Source organism: Capricornis sumatraensis, chromosome 19 (genome assembly GCF_032405125.1).
Source record: "Capricornis sumatraensis isolate serow.1 chromosome 19, serow.2, whole genome shotgun sequence".
NCBI classification, from domain to species: domain Eukaryota; kingdom Metazoa; phylum Chordata; class Mammalia; order Artiodactyla; family Bovidae; genus Capricornis; species Capricornis sumatraensis.
In genome coordinates, this window is record NC_091087.1 from 53,025,752 (window position 1) to 53,042,162 (window position 16,411).

The window sequence follows — 16,411 nt, forward strand, 5'->3', positions numbered from 1 at the left end:
ATTTTATATATTAAACTTACCTTAAAAAGCCAAGGTGTAAGAATTCTCAGTGGAGGAATTAAAACCGGTGGAGAAGGGGAGGTCAGGTTATCAGTTGAAATGCCAAGATTATCTCTAATCTGTAATTTTCAAATAAAATGCAACAAATCTATGATATAAAAAGTGTTCTCTTTTCTGGTTTACCTTACCTTAAACCTGAGATCTAGTTCCTACCACCAACTATATATTCAATCATGGTTAAGGCATCAGTCTGTAGTAGGGGACTGGGGAGGGAATATTATTTTAGGCTTTTTCTATACTTCTTAATACCTTATATTTCTTTCCTTCTCCCTTTTTAGCTTTTGCTTATTTTTTACCTTAGCTAGATTCTGCCAAAGTTCACAGAGGTAATCAAAAACTTGAGCATGTATTTCGGGATCCATAATAGCGTTGACATCTCCCAAAATACCCAGCATCCTTCGCCACATTACAGTAGCAACATCAGCATGCCATCCTGTAAGAGTGCCCCCTGCCATCACACTACAGCATTCAGACGGAAATTCACTGATTTCTATAGAAAAAAATAATACACAAGTATCAGTAATTTTTCCAGAGAATTGATCAAAAAAATACATAGGAGTCAAATTAATAATCTTAAATATCTACAAAAGTGAGTAGGAGAAATGTCAATATGTCTAAGTGTTATTTTTTCCTGCTAAGGTCAAAACCTCACTAGTTTGTAATTCCTTATTATGACAATATGGGCTTCCCTCATAGCTCAGTTGGTAAAGAATCCAGCTGCAATGCAGGAGACCCCAGTTTGATTCCTGGGTTGGGAAGATTTCCTGGAGAAGGGACAGGCTACCCACACCAGTATTCTTGGGCTTCTCTTGTGGCTCAGCTGGTAAAGAGTCCCCCCTGCAATGTGGGAGACCTGGGTTTGATCCCTGGGTTGGCAAGATCCCCTGGAGAAGGGAAAGGATACCCACTCCAGTATTCTAGCCTGGAGAACTCCATGGACTGTAGAGTCCATGGAATCGCAAAGAGCTGGACACGACTGAGTGACTTTCACTTATTATGACAATAATTACTTCTTCAATAGTGCTTCTATCTAGATTTATCTAAGGAGAAAATGACACAGATACAAGATGGAGAAATTTATGTTTTGAAATAAGGATCTTATTTATAAGTATGTACTCTCTTTCATCTAATAGCTATTTCAAGTCACCTCATCAAAGTTAACAGAAAATCTCAGGATGAAGGCAAATCCTGTAGGAAACAAGTCTTCCTTAAGCTTGTTTCTTTGTAATTAAAACTTTTGAATATTTCTGTATTTCACAATTAAGTCAGGTCTAGCATCAAAAGGGATTATCACAATGGCATGAAAAAAAACCCATAATCTAAAATTTCCATAATTAAATTTCTTTTGTTTATTAATATTGGCATGATTATATATAAGACCTACAGGTAACCTAGGGTCCTAGTCTCATTTCTGTCACTAATTATGTGACACTGTATAAGTTATTCAATAATCTAAGACTACAGCTCATCTATAAAAATAGATGGTTTAGGTAGGTATCATTATAGATCTCCTCCAGCTTAAAAAAAGTCATTATCCTATGCAATGTACATAATGGAAAATGTGAAACCGTTGGAAAGTCAGTGAAGGTTTTTCCTGCTTGATAATATCTCAATGTACTGATAATTTACAAAGTCATATGTAGTAGACATATATCCTTTATGCTTAATGTTTACCTTTTTCTTCTTTGCATGTAGTGTGCAGTAACTGAATATATTATTAAAAAGTTACTAAACAATCTTCCATAATAATAAAAACAGGCTTCTAGTGTAAATTCACTAAAATGAAATTTTTAAAAAACACTAGAGTTAATCATCACTGTTAACATCTTCTCTGTTCTACAGAACCTTCATAATATAGTGGTAAATCAACAGATTTGTAACTATGAAGGATATAATTGGAACAACTGAGGATAACTGACTATAGACTAAAATTGCAGTAATACATCAATGTTAAATATCCTGAATGTGGCCCTTATATTATGATTTTTCAGGAAGTGTGTATACTTATTCTTAGGACATAGTTGCTGAAGTGTTTAGATGTAAAGAGTCTAATACTTGCTCTTACATGGCTCAGAAAAAAAGGGCAGGTACGGTGGTGGTGGTGGGTGGGTGGGTGTGTTACGGTGGGGAGTATGTGTGTGTGTATGTGTGTGTACAGAAAAAGATACAGTGGTAAAATATTAACAACTGGTGAATTTATCTGAAAGATTTATGGGCATTCATTTTATTACTCTTGCAACTTTTCTATCAGTTTGTAGGAAAAATTGAAAATAAAAACCAAAAAGCCAAAAAACTGCAGGCCAAGAGGAGGAAAGAAAAGGTCAGAAATAATCTGTTGATACAAACCAGAAAATGAGGGCTATGTAATTACAAGGTAATTGGGAATTAAGAGTATGAGTACCTTAAAAAAGGCAGGAGGGTGGGGGAGTAGGGAAAGGAGGAAGCAGGGAGGTGGGGATGGGGGGGGAGGAGGAAGCAGGGAGGAGGGCATGGGGAGAGGAGGAAGCAGGGAGGAGGGCATGGGGAGAGGAGGAAGCAGGGCAGGGAGGTGGGGATGGGGAGAGGAGGAAGTAGGGAGGAGGGGAATGGGGAAGGAGGAAGCAGGGAGGAGGGCATGGGGAGAGGAGGAAGCAGGGAGGAGGGCATGGGGAGAGGAGGGAGCAGGGAGGAGGGCATGGGGAGAGGAGGAAGTAGGGAGGAGGGGAATGGGGAAGGAGGAAGCAGGGAGGAGGGCATGGGGAGAGGAGGAAGCAGGGAGGAGGGCATGGGGAGAGGAGGGAGCAGGGAGGAGGGCATGGGGAAAGGAGGAAGCAGGGAGGTGGGCATGGGGAGAGGAGGAAGCAGGGCAGGCAGGTGGGGATGGGGAGAGGAGGAAGCAGGGAGGAGGGCATGGGGAGAGGAGGGAGCAGGGAGGAGGGCATGGGGAAAGGAGGAAGCAGGGAGGAGGGCATGGGGAGAGGAGGGAGCAGGGAGGAGGGCATGGGGAGAGGAGGAAGCAGGGAGGAGGGCATGGGGAGAGGAGGAAGCAGGGAGGTGGGCATGGGGAGAGGAGGAAGCAGGGAGGTGGGCATGGGGAGAGGAGGAAGCAGGGAGGTGGGCATGGGGAGAGGAGGGAGCAGGGAGGTGGGGATGGGGAGAGGAGGAAGCAGGGAGTGGGGGACTGGGCAGAGGAGGAAGCAGGGAGTGGGGGACTGGGGAGAGGAAGTCATGTGGTTTTAAATTTCTTCCTTTGGCCAAAGAGTAAATTTGCTGCATCACCAATTAATAATATAGTATTTTATATTATTCATTATAAATATTTTATTAACTGTGTCCTTGGAAAATTTTTTTTAGCATATTGCCAAAATGATTTTTTTATCCTGATGCTTGTTACATCATGTAGGGCACAGCAAAAATAACTTTTTATTAACTTCCAGTTTCTAAGGCTTCCCAGTCACTTTTAAACATTTGCTTAAGCATAAAAATACTTCATTTGGACTGTACTTTATAATAAAATATCAAATAACAAAAATTAGCATGCAAATATCTTTAAGGGCAGGGAAAAAATGTTACAGCAATAAATTTCCCAAAGACAGAACAGTTCAAAAGACTTATAATAATACTTATATAACATATATAAAATACATAATCAAATTTAAGATGCATTATTCAAGATCTCCTGACACTAATGCTCCCAAAAGAAAAAACTGGCAAAGATCTAATTTTTAAATATTGCCTAGGTCATCTGGTGTCTGAAGAACAGAGTGGTGGAGCTTCTCATCGAGCTGTAGATCCTTCTGTTCCATGTGATCTATATTCAGTGTGGAAGGAGAAGGTGTCTGTGACCTGGATCCCAGAGCTGAATGGACTGGAGAGGCACTTTCTGAACCTGTAAATATAATTTCATAAAATTACCATAAAGAGTATATTTAATACCCTCAACCTAAGATGTAATACTTAAAAGCCCAATAAAACACAAACTGAAAATATCAGAAGATAAAATAGATTATACACTGGGTGAAGAATTCAATAAAATCATGATACTGGAAAAGATTCATATCTAGCAGTCTCATTCCATGTCTACCTTGGGACTAGTGTGGAATGAGAACTGGACTTAGCAGTTAACAGGGACCATCAGTGAAAGCAAGAAAGTCCACTGCCATTCCTGGTCCAGCTACAGAAACTCTGGTACCCACCACTACTTTATTTCATTTACTTCAGGCTTGACGTGATTCAGGAGAAGAGAAACTTCCTTATTGCTCTATGCCACTACCACTGCCAGCTTCAACATTTTTCATTTAAAAACATATTTTTGAGAGCCAGCTATGGTTTTGCAAATATAAGCACTTAATTTTTTTTAAATTGCTGAGTACAATTTCAATGAATACTGAATGAATGAATACATTACAATTTGATAATTTATTCACTGGTTAATGGATATCTGGACTATTTTCAATCTAGCTACTATGAATAATGCTGGTATGAATGTTCACATATAAACAACTGAAATGAATACCTAGGGACGGTCATACAGTAAATGTATTGTTTAATTTTAAAAGACACTACAATGCTTTTGCAGTGGCCATATCACTTTGTGCTGGAATTAGTAATGTATTTGCAGTTGCTTCACATTCTTTTCAACACTGGTACTGTTAGGGTTTTTTTTTTTTTTTTTTTTAACTTGAGCTGATTTACTATATGTATAGCAGTATCTCATGGATTTTATTTATATTCCCTGATTACTAGTAATGTTGAGTATCTTCTCATCTGAATTTATGTTTCAGGGCAACTAAAGTAAAAGGTATTATTGAAAAGTAAGAACTTTTTCTAGTATTTCTCTTTCAGTAGTAATTTAAATTCTCCAACAATCAAACTGTGGAGCCAACCTAACTGGCTCCTGTCTTCCACTCAGCCCTCATTCTGCAATGGGCAAATATTTCACCTATTATCCATCAAAAAGGCATCAAACTACAATGGGAACCAGAGTGAATTTGGATAAGACAGTGGAACTCCTGAATATGGGTCACAGGCTGCTCAGGCTTCCTTTGGTCACTGTACTGCTCTTGGAATAAAGTGACGCCTTTCATGACTCAATTTCTTGGACTCCACGTGTCATATGATTGTCAGGTTTAACCACAAATAAAAAGTTGCTGAAATTCATAATTGACTGTATAAATACAGAGTACTAGTACAAACAGTTTCTTTTTGTCAGTGTGGTTTATCTTTTCAATAATATTTTACCAAAGAAATCTACAAAAATCTAGGCTAATTCTGAAAATCAACGGAAAAGATAAAGTGCAGTGCCCCTTAACATTTTTCGGTTATTTATTTCAAAATTGCTGCAGGAAATGCTCTGGTGCAAACATCCATAAAATTTTGCATATGATATTAGGAGTTCCTAGAATTCCCCAAAGCTTATCCATGTGGACTCCAGGTCAAGTGATTCTTATAATAATGTTTTTTCTTCTCTCTCCATTGTTACATAAGGATGAGTGGGAAAAAAATAACACTTAAATAGTAGTAAGTAATAAATAAAGTCTATCAAATAAAAGCCTGCAAAAGTTCTTTGGTGGCTTAAAAAATGCATTTAAGGAATACATTCCCTTGAGTAACTTTACCAGTAACCGTTGCAACTTCAGTACAGAAAGCTTGTTGATTAAGACTGCTTGTTTCTGAGTCAATGTGTAGTGTGGTTAGACTAGCCACCTCTTGCTCTTCGGCACTCTGATAATGGCCAGAACCTGAATCCATCTCAGCAGAGGATGCATTCCCAGTATCAGCTCCAAAACCAAAATCTACAGGAAGAAGACATGCTAGTGAACAGAGGTTCTGATTACACAACAAAAATATTTACAAAAGAGACGAGCTACTTTATCAAAATAATTAAATATGAACATCCCCCCTAAATCTACTTCATATTTACATACCATTCAGGCAAGTGTAAACAATGTTAACACTTTGAAGTTTATAATTAGAAACAAAATTTTAAAGATCTTCAGAGCCGATTATTAACAAAAATAATGATAAAAAGGCAGAAACACAATCATCACTATTCTTATCCATGTTTTCTGGTAGATGGAAATCTGGTTAACTGCTTTTCAAGTTTTAGAATCTCCAGAACAGAGATATGTATCATAAAAATGGCACATATGTGGTAAAAGTAATTTTTCTCTTAAAACTCGCTTCCAGTCCAAGATTATAGTAGTATATAATCCATGAGGGCAAGAAATATAATTCTCCAATGAATCTCCCAGCTCTTCATAAACTCAGTTCCCAAGATTTTGACTCTCCTTTTAAATGTTGGTATCCTTCACTGACTACCAAGTGTAATACAGATTACAGCAGAAAAGCTATGTGGTAGTAATACAGCACCAAGTAACATCACGGATGTCACTTTAACATGAAATGATTATTCAAGTAAGGTTCTGGGTAATGTAACATTGAATGTGACTGTACTGAACATACTGAAGCCTTGCCCGTAACTAGATGTTAAGTGTTAGTCACTCAGTCGTGTCTGACTTTTGGCGACCCCAGGGACTAGAGCCCACCTGGCTCTTCTGTCCAGGGGATTCTCCAGGCAAAAATACTAGAGTGGGTGGCCATTCTTTTCTCCAGATCTTCTAGACCCAGGGATCGAACCCAGGTCTCCTGCATTGTAGAAGGATTTTTGTCCTGTCTGAGACACCAGGGAAGCCCCCATGACTAGACAGTGGTCCCCCAAAATGACTGCACGAAATAGTCCCTCTCCTAAGCATGACTGTCCCTTATTCTAACACCAACTCCATCCTAATTTTTCCCTCTTCTATGTTTCTGGTCTTAAGATACCATTTGTTTTATGAAAGAAAAGTGTTTTTGTTTTTTTTTTTAATGCCTTTAGTTGGCAAAACAAAGTAGTCTCAACTTGAAGTGACTCCCCCCAAAATCCTTACAGTTTCACTGAAAATGAAATCAAAATACATATATAGGAAGCAACATTAGGGAGGAAGGTGATGGTTATATAATCCTTAAGTCAGTCTCGAACAGAAAACAAGTTAACAAAAAACCATATTGCTCAAGCAGTAAAAAGATACTTGCTGTCAAATTTTCGGCCATCATACTGGAAAGCGCTGAAAGAATCCGAATGACTATCTGAGCTGATAAGATCACTGCTCCCTGCACTGGCAGGAGAAGTCCATTCTGAGGGTACACCTGGGTCATCAATAGGACGCATTTGGTTTTGCTTATTTAGAATATCAGGGAGGTCTTTGGGAATTTCGAGGCTACCTGGACTACTTCCTCTTCGTGTCATAGTCTAAAAGAAAAATTTTACCATTAAAAAAATTGTTTTTAATTCTCACTAAGCATCTGAAATCTTTAATTTCCAAGATAATCATCACAATAAATACTGAAATTTAGGGCATGAAATGGGGGGGGGGGCAGGGGGACACTAACTGAAGAGTCTACGTTAACTGTATGGAGCCAGAGCCTGAAGCACTGTTCGTCTGCCTAAATCAAAGAGTCAAATATCATAAACGGTGCTGGGCCTGAGACTCTGAAGACCTAAAAGGATCCATGGAGTGAATATTAAGTTAAGAAATTCAAACGGAAAAACAGAGGCCAATGGAAGAGGAAATTCCCTGGTGGTCCAGTGGTTAGGACTTCAGGTTTCCACTCCAGGTGGCCCAGATTCCATCCCTGGTTGGCGAACTAAGATCCTGCAAACTGCAGTGCAGCCAAAATAAGGACAAATTTAAGGAGAAAGGAAAATGAAATGGAGCTGCAGACTTTGAAGGCAGCGGAAATCCAAGTGAAAAAGCAACTCCACATATGTTTATCTATATAATTTCACATATATTTATATTTAAAATTGGGGGAATTGAGCCAGAAGACCTCTACTGTTACCTTTCCTACTGAGGGCTGGCAGCAGGCATAGAGCACCCTAAGAGCGAAGATGAAAAACAAAGAGCTAGCAAACAGGTACACCAGTCTTTCGCTCTGGTCAAAACTAAAAGCCTGCTTGTTTTATGTCTTTGGATAAAGAATATTATAAAAACATAATTTAAAAATCTTAATTTTAAAAAAAGGCCTAAATTTGGGGTGAAGGCTGATTGGAATAAAATTATTCACATATGTATCACACACGTATATATGTAAAAGGTATGTGTCTTTTAGTATTTCTACCCTCCTCTCTAAAAACAAATAAATAAAATAACACTTACTGAGGCATTACCACTTCGAAGTCGTTCTGCTATAAACTCATCCATCAGATCAGGAACATTAGCATTGCTGCTGCCAATATCACTATTAAGAGGAGGCAGTTTTGTGCTCATGTCCTCTTTATTGACTAAAAGCAAATAAACAACTATATATAGTGAGTAAAGACTTAACTACATTTCCTAAATTTAAAACAAACGACAGCCACAACAAATTACCTATGCCATATCAATTATTTGCCAGACATGCATCTAAGAGTAATTTTTCTCCTTTTAGATTTAATTTTAAGAATTAGTAAATTGGTATTTACTTTATTTAACTAAGCAGATGTTAGTCAATCTTCAGTACAACCTTAAACAGCAAGAAAGCTTATAGATAAGCACTAGTTGGGAGTTAGGTTAATATTGTCTATAAAGAAACTGGTATATTTTTCTTTCTTCCTGTCTCTATGCTTCTATTTGGAGCTTTAATAATTTAGAAATCCATCTTCCCCAAAGAATATTTACAAGGAATATATGCCCTGAATTTTAAGTTATTAATAAGTTGAAATTCTATGATCTTGACATAATATTGTTTCCGTTCACTACAAAATCTAATTTTATTGTTTGAAGAAAAAAGATTTTCACAAAGGTTCTTTTAAAAAAAAACAATAGTTATTATGAATTTTTTAAGACTATACTATGATTTACATTAACACAGACGTTTAAAAACTTGGGAAACTGACAGAAAGTAAGATATTTACTTATTTCATTATTATGCCATTGAAAAGGAGATTTCTCCACAACCAAAGGAAATCAACACTGTTAATATTCCTAATGAACTTCTAAGCATTTCAGGTTAAGAAAATATACTGGTCAGGAACTCACTGTGAAATACCATTATCTTTATACTACTTGGCCAGGCTTTGCTAAGCTGTCAAATACTGCCCTCAAGTGGCATTAATGGCTCAGTGCAAGATGCAGCGTTCTGTTAATCATGCTAACAAAACCATGTTAAACAAACGAAATCAAAACCTACCTTACTGCTGAAAGTTAATTTTCTATAACTGTACAGTTATTTTAAATTTGAATCAAGATAAGAGAAAACAGTTACCATAATCTTGCTTTCTGTAATCTGTCCATAGAGGTTCCATATCTAAATCATGATTGGCTATCATGAAACCTTTATGTACATCTAAAATCTCAGAAAAAATAATAAGTGTTTTAAGGATATGACTTGCATTCTATACAAATGAATGCAAAACTAAAAAGCCTACAGCTTATTTGGAAATGGAGTACATGAAAGTAACTAAGCACACCTTGAGCTTTAAGACATAATTTCCTCTTCAATAACAATTAACTAAAAATGTTGGTGTTCATTGTAGGACCCTGATTTCCATTATGTTAAATAACGTCAAAATAATTTTCTACAAGAAAAAATAAAACTAAATAAATCAGCAGTAAAAATAAATGAAACCAATTATTAAGAGCTGGGATCCTTTTAAATGTAAACTATTGGGGGAGCAAGGGAGAAAGTATTCCAACTCCTCAGTAAACTTAATTTCAAGTTCATGTAGTAAACACTAAAAACATTTGATTTAGATAGTCTTTGGAAGGTCATTAAATTTTCCTGTATCCCCTCTTCTCTATCTGTTCAGCAGCAAAGAGGTTTAACTAAATGCTTTATAAGGGAAATTAGTAATTTAAATAAACATTTTATGCTGGGAAAAATACAGCTGGGGAAAGGCGCATGCATAACCAAACAGAGAGAAAGCAGTGACCATCCCAAAGCTTTTTGATTGCTTATAGCTTGCTTCAGTTGCATTAAGCCAAACTGGTGCTGTCTTCTCCTTTTGCGCTCTGCACAGTTAGTGCTCACCTGCAGCTTTCCTTCCAAAATAGCCCATTACATGACTGTACAGATCCCTCAGTGGAGCCTCTGGTGGCATTCTGTTCTGCCTCTGTGGGGAAACATTTGCCTTCGGCTTCGAAAGAGCATGGACAACAGTTTTATAAACGCCACCCAGGGAGCCCTGCGGTAGTCCTGCCTCGTGACTTGACTTAATAGTACTACGACTACCTAACTGATTAGTTGCAATTCCTTCTTTTTGTAATATGGCGGTGGGAATCTCTGTCGTTTCCTTAATTGTTTCACTGCTTGCTGATGCTGCACTAATTGTATCTAGAGGCCTGTACACACCAGGTTTTACTAGCTCTGCAGCACTGCTGGAGCTGGTGTGGGGGTTGCTGATGTTGCTATTACTACCACTAAAGCCACTGAGCTTCCGCAGTCTCATCTTCCATGGAGCCTCTTTGTTTTCCAGAGGATTATAAAACTGAACTGACTCAGTAGAAGGTCTAAAAGTAACATGAACACTATTTCGCTTTTTAGTAGCAATTTTCATGATTTTGGCTCTGTGAGTTACTGTTTCAGACAAGCTCCTTTTAGTTGGAGAAAGCTTGCTAGTGCTTGTAACATGAGGCATTCTACGGTTAACAGGTGCTTTTAGTGTAGTTTTCTTGGCATGCAAAACATGTGGGACAGTGATTTTTTCATTAATTTGCACACCCTTAACCTTTTCAGCTAGTGTGGTATCTATACAGGCATCTAATTCTGTGGCTGTTTGTCTATACAGATGTTTTCTCTTTTCTTTATCACAAGGGCTACCTGAACTAGGTTCCGATGACTGTTTGTCATTGTTTAGTTGTTTACATTTTTCAGAAGTTTTTGTTTTCGTAAAGCTGTCTAACTGGTTGGGTGCACTAATATTTGTGAAGACAGTGGAGTTTGGTTCTTTTTGAACTTGTATGTTTTCAGGAGTTCCAACAAAAGAGGTAGTATTTTCTGATTTATTTTCCTGGTCTATGTACTCTAATTTATCTGAGGATGATCTTTCATCCTTATTTACTGCAACAGAGATCACGTCCTGCAAAGCTGCATCTTTATCTAACTCGTTTTTACTGTGACTTTCTTGGGTTTCCTTAAAATATTCTTTCAGGGAGGAAAGAAGATCATCATCTCCTTCAAGGTCAATGTACTGGATTTGTTCAAAAGCTGAATCTGCAAGTTCTACTGGATCTATTAAGTGACAGAGATGGTCATATATGCTATCACCAACTTCCAGAGAAGACTCTCTACTATGAGTATCAGTGATGTGGCTCTCAGTGGATCTAGTTATTGAAGAAGCCTCTGTGGAACTCTGCAAGCTTGGTGCATGACGGGATGAACTGTCAATGACAGGAACTGCACCTTTGGCTCGTTCAACAGTGAATGGTTCCAAGATGTCAGAAGTGCTGCTACTTCGAGGCAATGGCTGCTCCTCACTCAAAGCACCAAAAACTTCATTTCCAGTGTCTTCACTTTGTGAAAAATGTCTGACTCTAGTTGGACGAGGAAGTATTTGAGCATCATCAATATCTGTTACAAAAAAAGAGAAAGATAGAAAGAAAACTTATAGAGTAGAAACTATACAAATACAAAAAAAGTATTAATTTCAACCATTTTCTAAGCATATGCTTAAAAATAAAAAATTTTGAGTTTTTTTTAAAAGCTCAATGAAAGAAAATCTACACATTTGTTTGTAAATAATGATGGGCACAAGCCAATAGAGCATGTAGTATAAATGAATTAGAAAACTACCAGAATACATTTTAAAATGTTAACATGCATAGAACAAACAGTGAGGTGATGAAACATTTGGAAGTGCAGTTAAAGATAGAGCTGTGCCAATAAATCAAGCAATTCAAACTTGTTATTCAATTTTTCCTAATAAAGTTTCAGGCAGAAAAAAGTAGATCTTAACACAAAAAAGCTCATCTTAGTATCCCACTACAGAAACTCATAGGGTCTCATAAATTCCTGTTTCCTTCCTTACCAGGCAAGAAACATCACCTTTTCTTCAAATTTTGTTTATCTGACCACTTATTACACTTGGAAATCTCCACCCTCTTCCTAAAGTTCTCTTTGTCAGGAAACTAGTTATCTGTTCTACTGAGGTATTTTACTTTATTACACTATTAAAATCTATTTACCCCTACCCTGCAAAATCTATTTACCCTATCAAATAAAATCAATACACTGCTAAAAAAAATTATACTTTTTCATTTCTGACACAACAGCATTAATCGACTAGGAAGCAATCTCTTCTGCCAAACACTGGCCCGCTCCATTAGGTAACCACTGAACCCTAAAAACTGCACCTACAGCTTCTTATATTTCTTTTTAAAATTACAGATTTGAGAGTCAAAATGGACTTTATAGATTATTTAACTGTCCTACTGAACAAACTGTGTCCTAAAGAGAGGAAACCACTTCTCAAGTCTGAGAAGCAGGCTTAGTGTTCCATGTCATTGTATTGTTTTTAGTGCCTGAAGTGCTAATTATATGATAAATTTTCAAAAATATGTATAAAATTGAAAATCACAATATGAAATACTATTTTAATTGTAGAGATATATACAAATTAAAACGTTTACTACTGATAAAATGTCATGTCTACAAAAACATCTTGGCATTTTACTAAGACACATTCAGAAAAATACCATGAAAAAGGGACAAAGAGTCAAAAAGTCTGATATTGGTACTCATTAGGCTTGTAATGCATAGATTAAAAGTAACAGAACTATAACTGATGAAAACAAGAAGATTTAGATCCAGAGAAAACACTTACTTGTCCAAGATCAGAGATATATTTATTGAGGTGGTGCAAGATCTAAAACTTAGGTTTTCTTACTCCAGACTCTGAGAAGTAAGTTTTCTCATTTATAAAATGGAGACAGTAATTCAAAATATTCTCAGGATCTATGTGAGGGATGAAGAGAGGCTGGTACCTCTGCTATTTCACTGATATCACTTTCTTTGTATGAGATCCAAAAGGAGTCACCTTATACTAAATTCAAATCAAGAGCAGTTTGTGATATACTAAAACTGTACTATATTCCTGAAGATATACACTGAGACTCCCAATACATGTCAAATATAAAGTATCTCCTAAAATTGAAACAACTCTTTATCATTAAGTTGAGAATACTTTTAAAAAATGTTAGCTTTCTTCTTCATACACTTTTCTTACAAATTCTAAATGAAAAACAAAGCATTTCTGCAGAAACTTAATGCAAATATTGTAATACTGTAGCAGATAAGTAATGCATATTTGTGCATCTTGACAAATGTGAAGTATTTTTGGTTTGTGTCCCATAATAGGTCATAAGAACCTCTGCCAAGAGATTATATTCACCATGCACTCCAGTTTCTTCCCACAAAATATTCTAAAAGGACTCAGCAGAGAATATAGATTATATAACTTTTCTATAAAAATTAATAAGAGTTTTATAGTTGGAATTTTTTTAGCTGCAAATTTAACATCAAGATATTAAAACCTTATTAAAATCTAATGCTATGAGACTAGAAAATATATGAACTTCAGGGAAAAAGTTGAATATTAGTGTTAATGTTTAGTTTCCTTTATTGATAATCTCATACTTTTTCCATTCTAAAGAAACCAATAAAGATTACTGTGAAGTTCTGTTTTTAGGCATTTCCTCCCAAATCCAGTCTTCATGTTGCATGTTAGGAAATTTAGCCATTATTTCAGCTTGTTTTTTCCCTAAACTTTTGATAGTACATATTAATATATAAAAAATGTTCAAGTCTAAGAGGGCAAGGGCTTTGAAGAAAATGAAAATATTTTTATAACAATAATGTACTGTTAGTAAATCTAAGTTTCAACAAAAAAGCTTTCTGAAAGTTTTAAGTTTTAAAATACAGTTCTTACCCAGGCATATAACACTAATACTAATCGCATAAAATCAAAGAAGAAAGTAACTGCCGAGAGGAAATCAAAATCAGCACTTGAAATCAGGCAAAACTGACTCTAACAAGGCTTAAAGTTTAAAGAAATAAACCTGAACCTTATTGAAGATAATGTCTAAATGACAGCTCAATCATACACAGCTGTCCTGTATTCATTGGGGACTGGTGTCCAGGAGCCCCCGTGGAAACTAAAATCCACAGACACTCAAGTTTCTTATATAAAATGGCCAAGTACAATAAATAAGTTGGCTCTCCAAACCAACAGGTTTACTTGTATTCAACCAACCTTGGATATGAAGGACCAACTGTATAGTCCTTCCTACATGCACTGTTCTAAGCATCTTACGTATATTAACTCATTTAATCTTCACAATAGCCTCATGAATTAGGTGTATTATCCCCATTTTACACATGAAGAAACTCTAAGACTTGCCTAAGGATACACAGCTAGAAGGTGGAGAGCTGGGATTTGAAGGAAGGCAAAAATTAGCCCAGGTTCTTACCTCCTGAATAATATATATTCATGAAATAATTAAAAATTACTAGTAATATTATAAATCAGCACAGTAATTTATGTCTATAAAGCTAAGACTCTTAGGAATCAAAACTTAGGTCAACTACAAATATTAGTAAACTATATAGAAAAACACAACGGATAAACTTTGTATTGGATTGATGAAAATAATGGTAATAACAGGTTAAAACAGACACGGCCTTTAAAACTATTTAATTACTCTCTTACATTTTACCTTGAACAAGTGTTTAATTAAATTAGCCCAATGTAAAGAATCACTAACCAATGACTGAACAAACACGAAAAAATTTTTTTAATAAACTTAAAAAAATAAGTGAACATTGAAGAAATGCTTCCTATAGAGCCTATGAAGTATTTGAAACGTCAAGTTTCATCTCTGGATTTGCTTAATGTTTTACCATTAAAGCGTTGGAGATCATCTCTGGATTAAATCATAGTTTTTTTCTGAATGTTGTGTTTCAAAAAAAAGTTTTCTTTGATATTTTGAAAAGATAAGCTGTAAATGAAAGTGCAATATTAGCTTGTAACATGTAAAAAAAAAAAATTACTCTTTTCACTGAAATGTACCATTTTTCAGGATTTTCTTTTTTTGTATTAACATGACCATATCCCCACTGTCTGAAATAGCTCTTGTCACATAGTAGGGGCTCAATAAATACTGGTAGAAGGGAAGCATCTTTTATATTAAAAACTAGAAGCTGCTAACTAGTAAAATATCAAGGTAGTTTCTCAAGGGGAAAAACTTAATTTATAATACTAAGATACTACTGGAAAATTTTAATAATTTCTAAAATGAGGTACAGAAAAAAGTACCCAAATCCCTTTTACCAAGGCTAAATTCTATTCCTAGTTAATCACAAACAGTAGCTATGGGTGGCAATATTTTTACAGCTCTTGAATTCATAAAATCATTTATATTAATATACATAGAAACTGATGTTATTTAGAGGCTCAAGGCTTTTTTGGAATTACTGAAGGAAAAGACAGTGTTCTTTATATAATTAAAAAAAATTTTTTTCCCCTATTTGGGCTATAGTGAAAATGTACCTTATTATTAGTAGAGGCTAGCAAAAACTCTACATCTTTTTAAGAGTAGATGTTCATTTTGTAGGTAATTAAAATCGTATGAAAAGACTGAAAAGCAACTAGCCAAGCCAAAATAATTAATTTTAGACTACTAAAATTTAAAATACTAAACTATCATCTACTCTTACCCTTTTAATGTTGTTTCCTTGACTCAAATTCTGGAAATAGATAAATGACCAATATATTTTTTATAAGAAAATTATACAGATTTAGTATTTGTTTGCAAACATATTAAATAATACTGTGTTTAAGTTAGCTTCAAATTTTTCTTGAGATGTATTTTTAAAAGAATTAACACAAATTATTTCAGTGAAAAAAATTCTAGTGTCACTTAGCATTACATTAGAATCTGCTGGTTCTAGGCACAAAAATTGTTAGAAAATTACTATCACATATTGGTGAGAAGGAATAAATTCCTTGATTGTGCAAAGAAGGGCCTACTTGATTAGATAGGGAATTCTTCTCCTGATGAGGCAGATCTTAGGAACAAGATGGGGCATGAGACATACCATCTTCTTTCTCCTGATACTCAGAAAGTAAAAGCTGAAAGATCAAGAACATTTTGCTCTGCAGTCCTCAATTCAAATAATGAAGTACTGCTAATAACCTTAGCAGTCTATGTAACATGGCTTAGACAGCCTAGAATTTAACAGCATCAAATGTGGAAAACAAATTAGCAGTTTTGAGAACTAACTGGGAAGAAAGTGGGCCTGTAAACAATTTCAGACCAAGACAGTACTTGATTAGAAAATAGCAAGAACAGTTGCA

At 35.8% G+C, this 16,411-nt stretch overlaps 1 protein-coding gene across 4 annotated transcripts in view; it reads right to left on the bottom strand.

Moving 5' to 3' along the window:
* Window positions 1–16,411, bottom strand: part of RALGAPA1 (Ral GTPase activating protein catalytic subunit alpha 1) — a 199,743-nt gene that overhangs the window by 92,869 nt on the left and 90,463 nt on the right. For 3 of the 4 annotated variants that reach the window (XM_068991191.1, XM_068991192.1, XM_068991190.1), the window contains 7 exons: window positions 11,461–11,628; window positions 8,238–8,362; window positions 7,114–7,330; window positions 5,658–5,834; window positions 3,776–3,928; window positions 357–550; window positions 21–119 (listed from right to left, as the gene is read on the bottom strand). In XM_068991191.1, the coding sequence (XP_068847292.1) occupies window positions 21–119; window positions 357–550; window positions 3,776–3,928; window positions 5,658–5,834; window positions 7,114–7,330; window positions 8,238–8,362; window positions 11,461–11,628 (1,133 nt within the window). Of the gene's footprint in view, window positions 1–20; window positions 120–356; window positions 551–3,775; window positions 3,929–5,657; window positions 5,835–7,113; window positions 7,331–8,237; window positions 8,363–10,089; window positions 11,629–16,411 lie in introns of all 4 variants that reach the window. The other variant, XM_068991189.1, reaches the window with a different exon arrangement.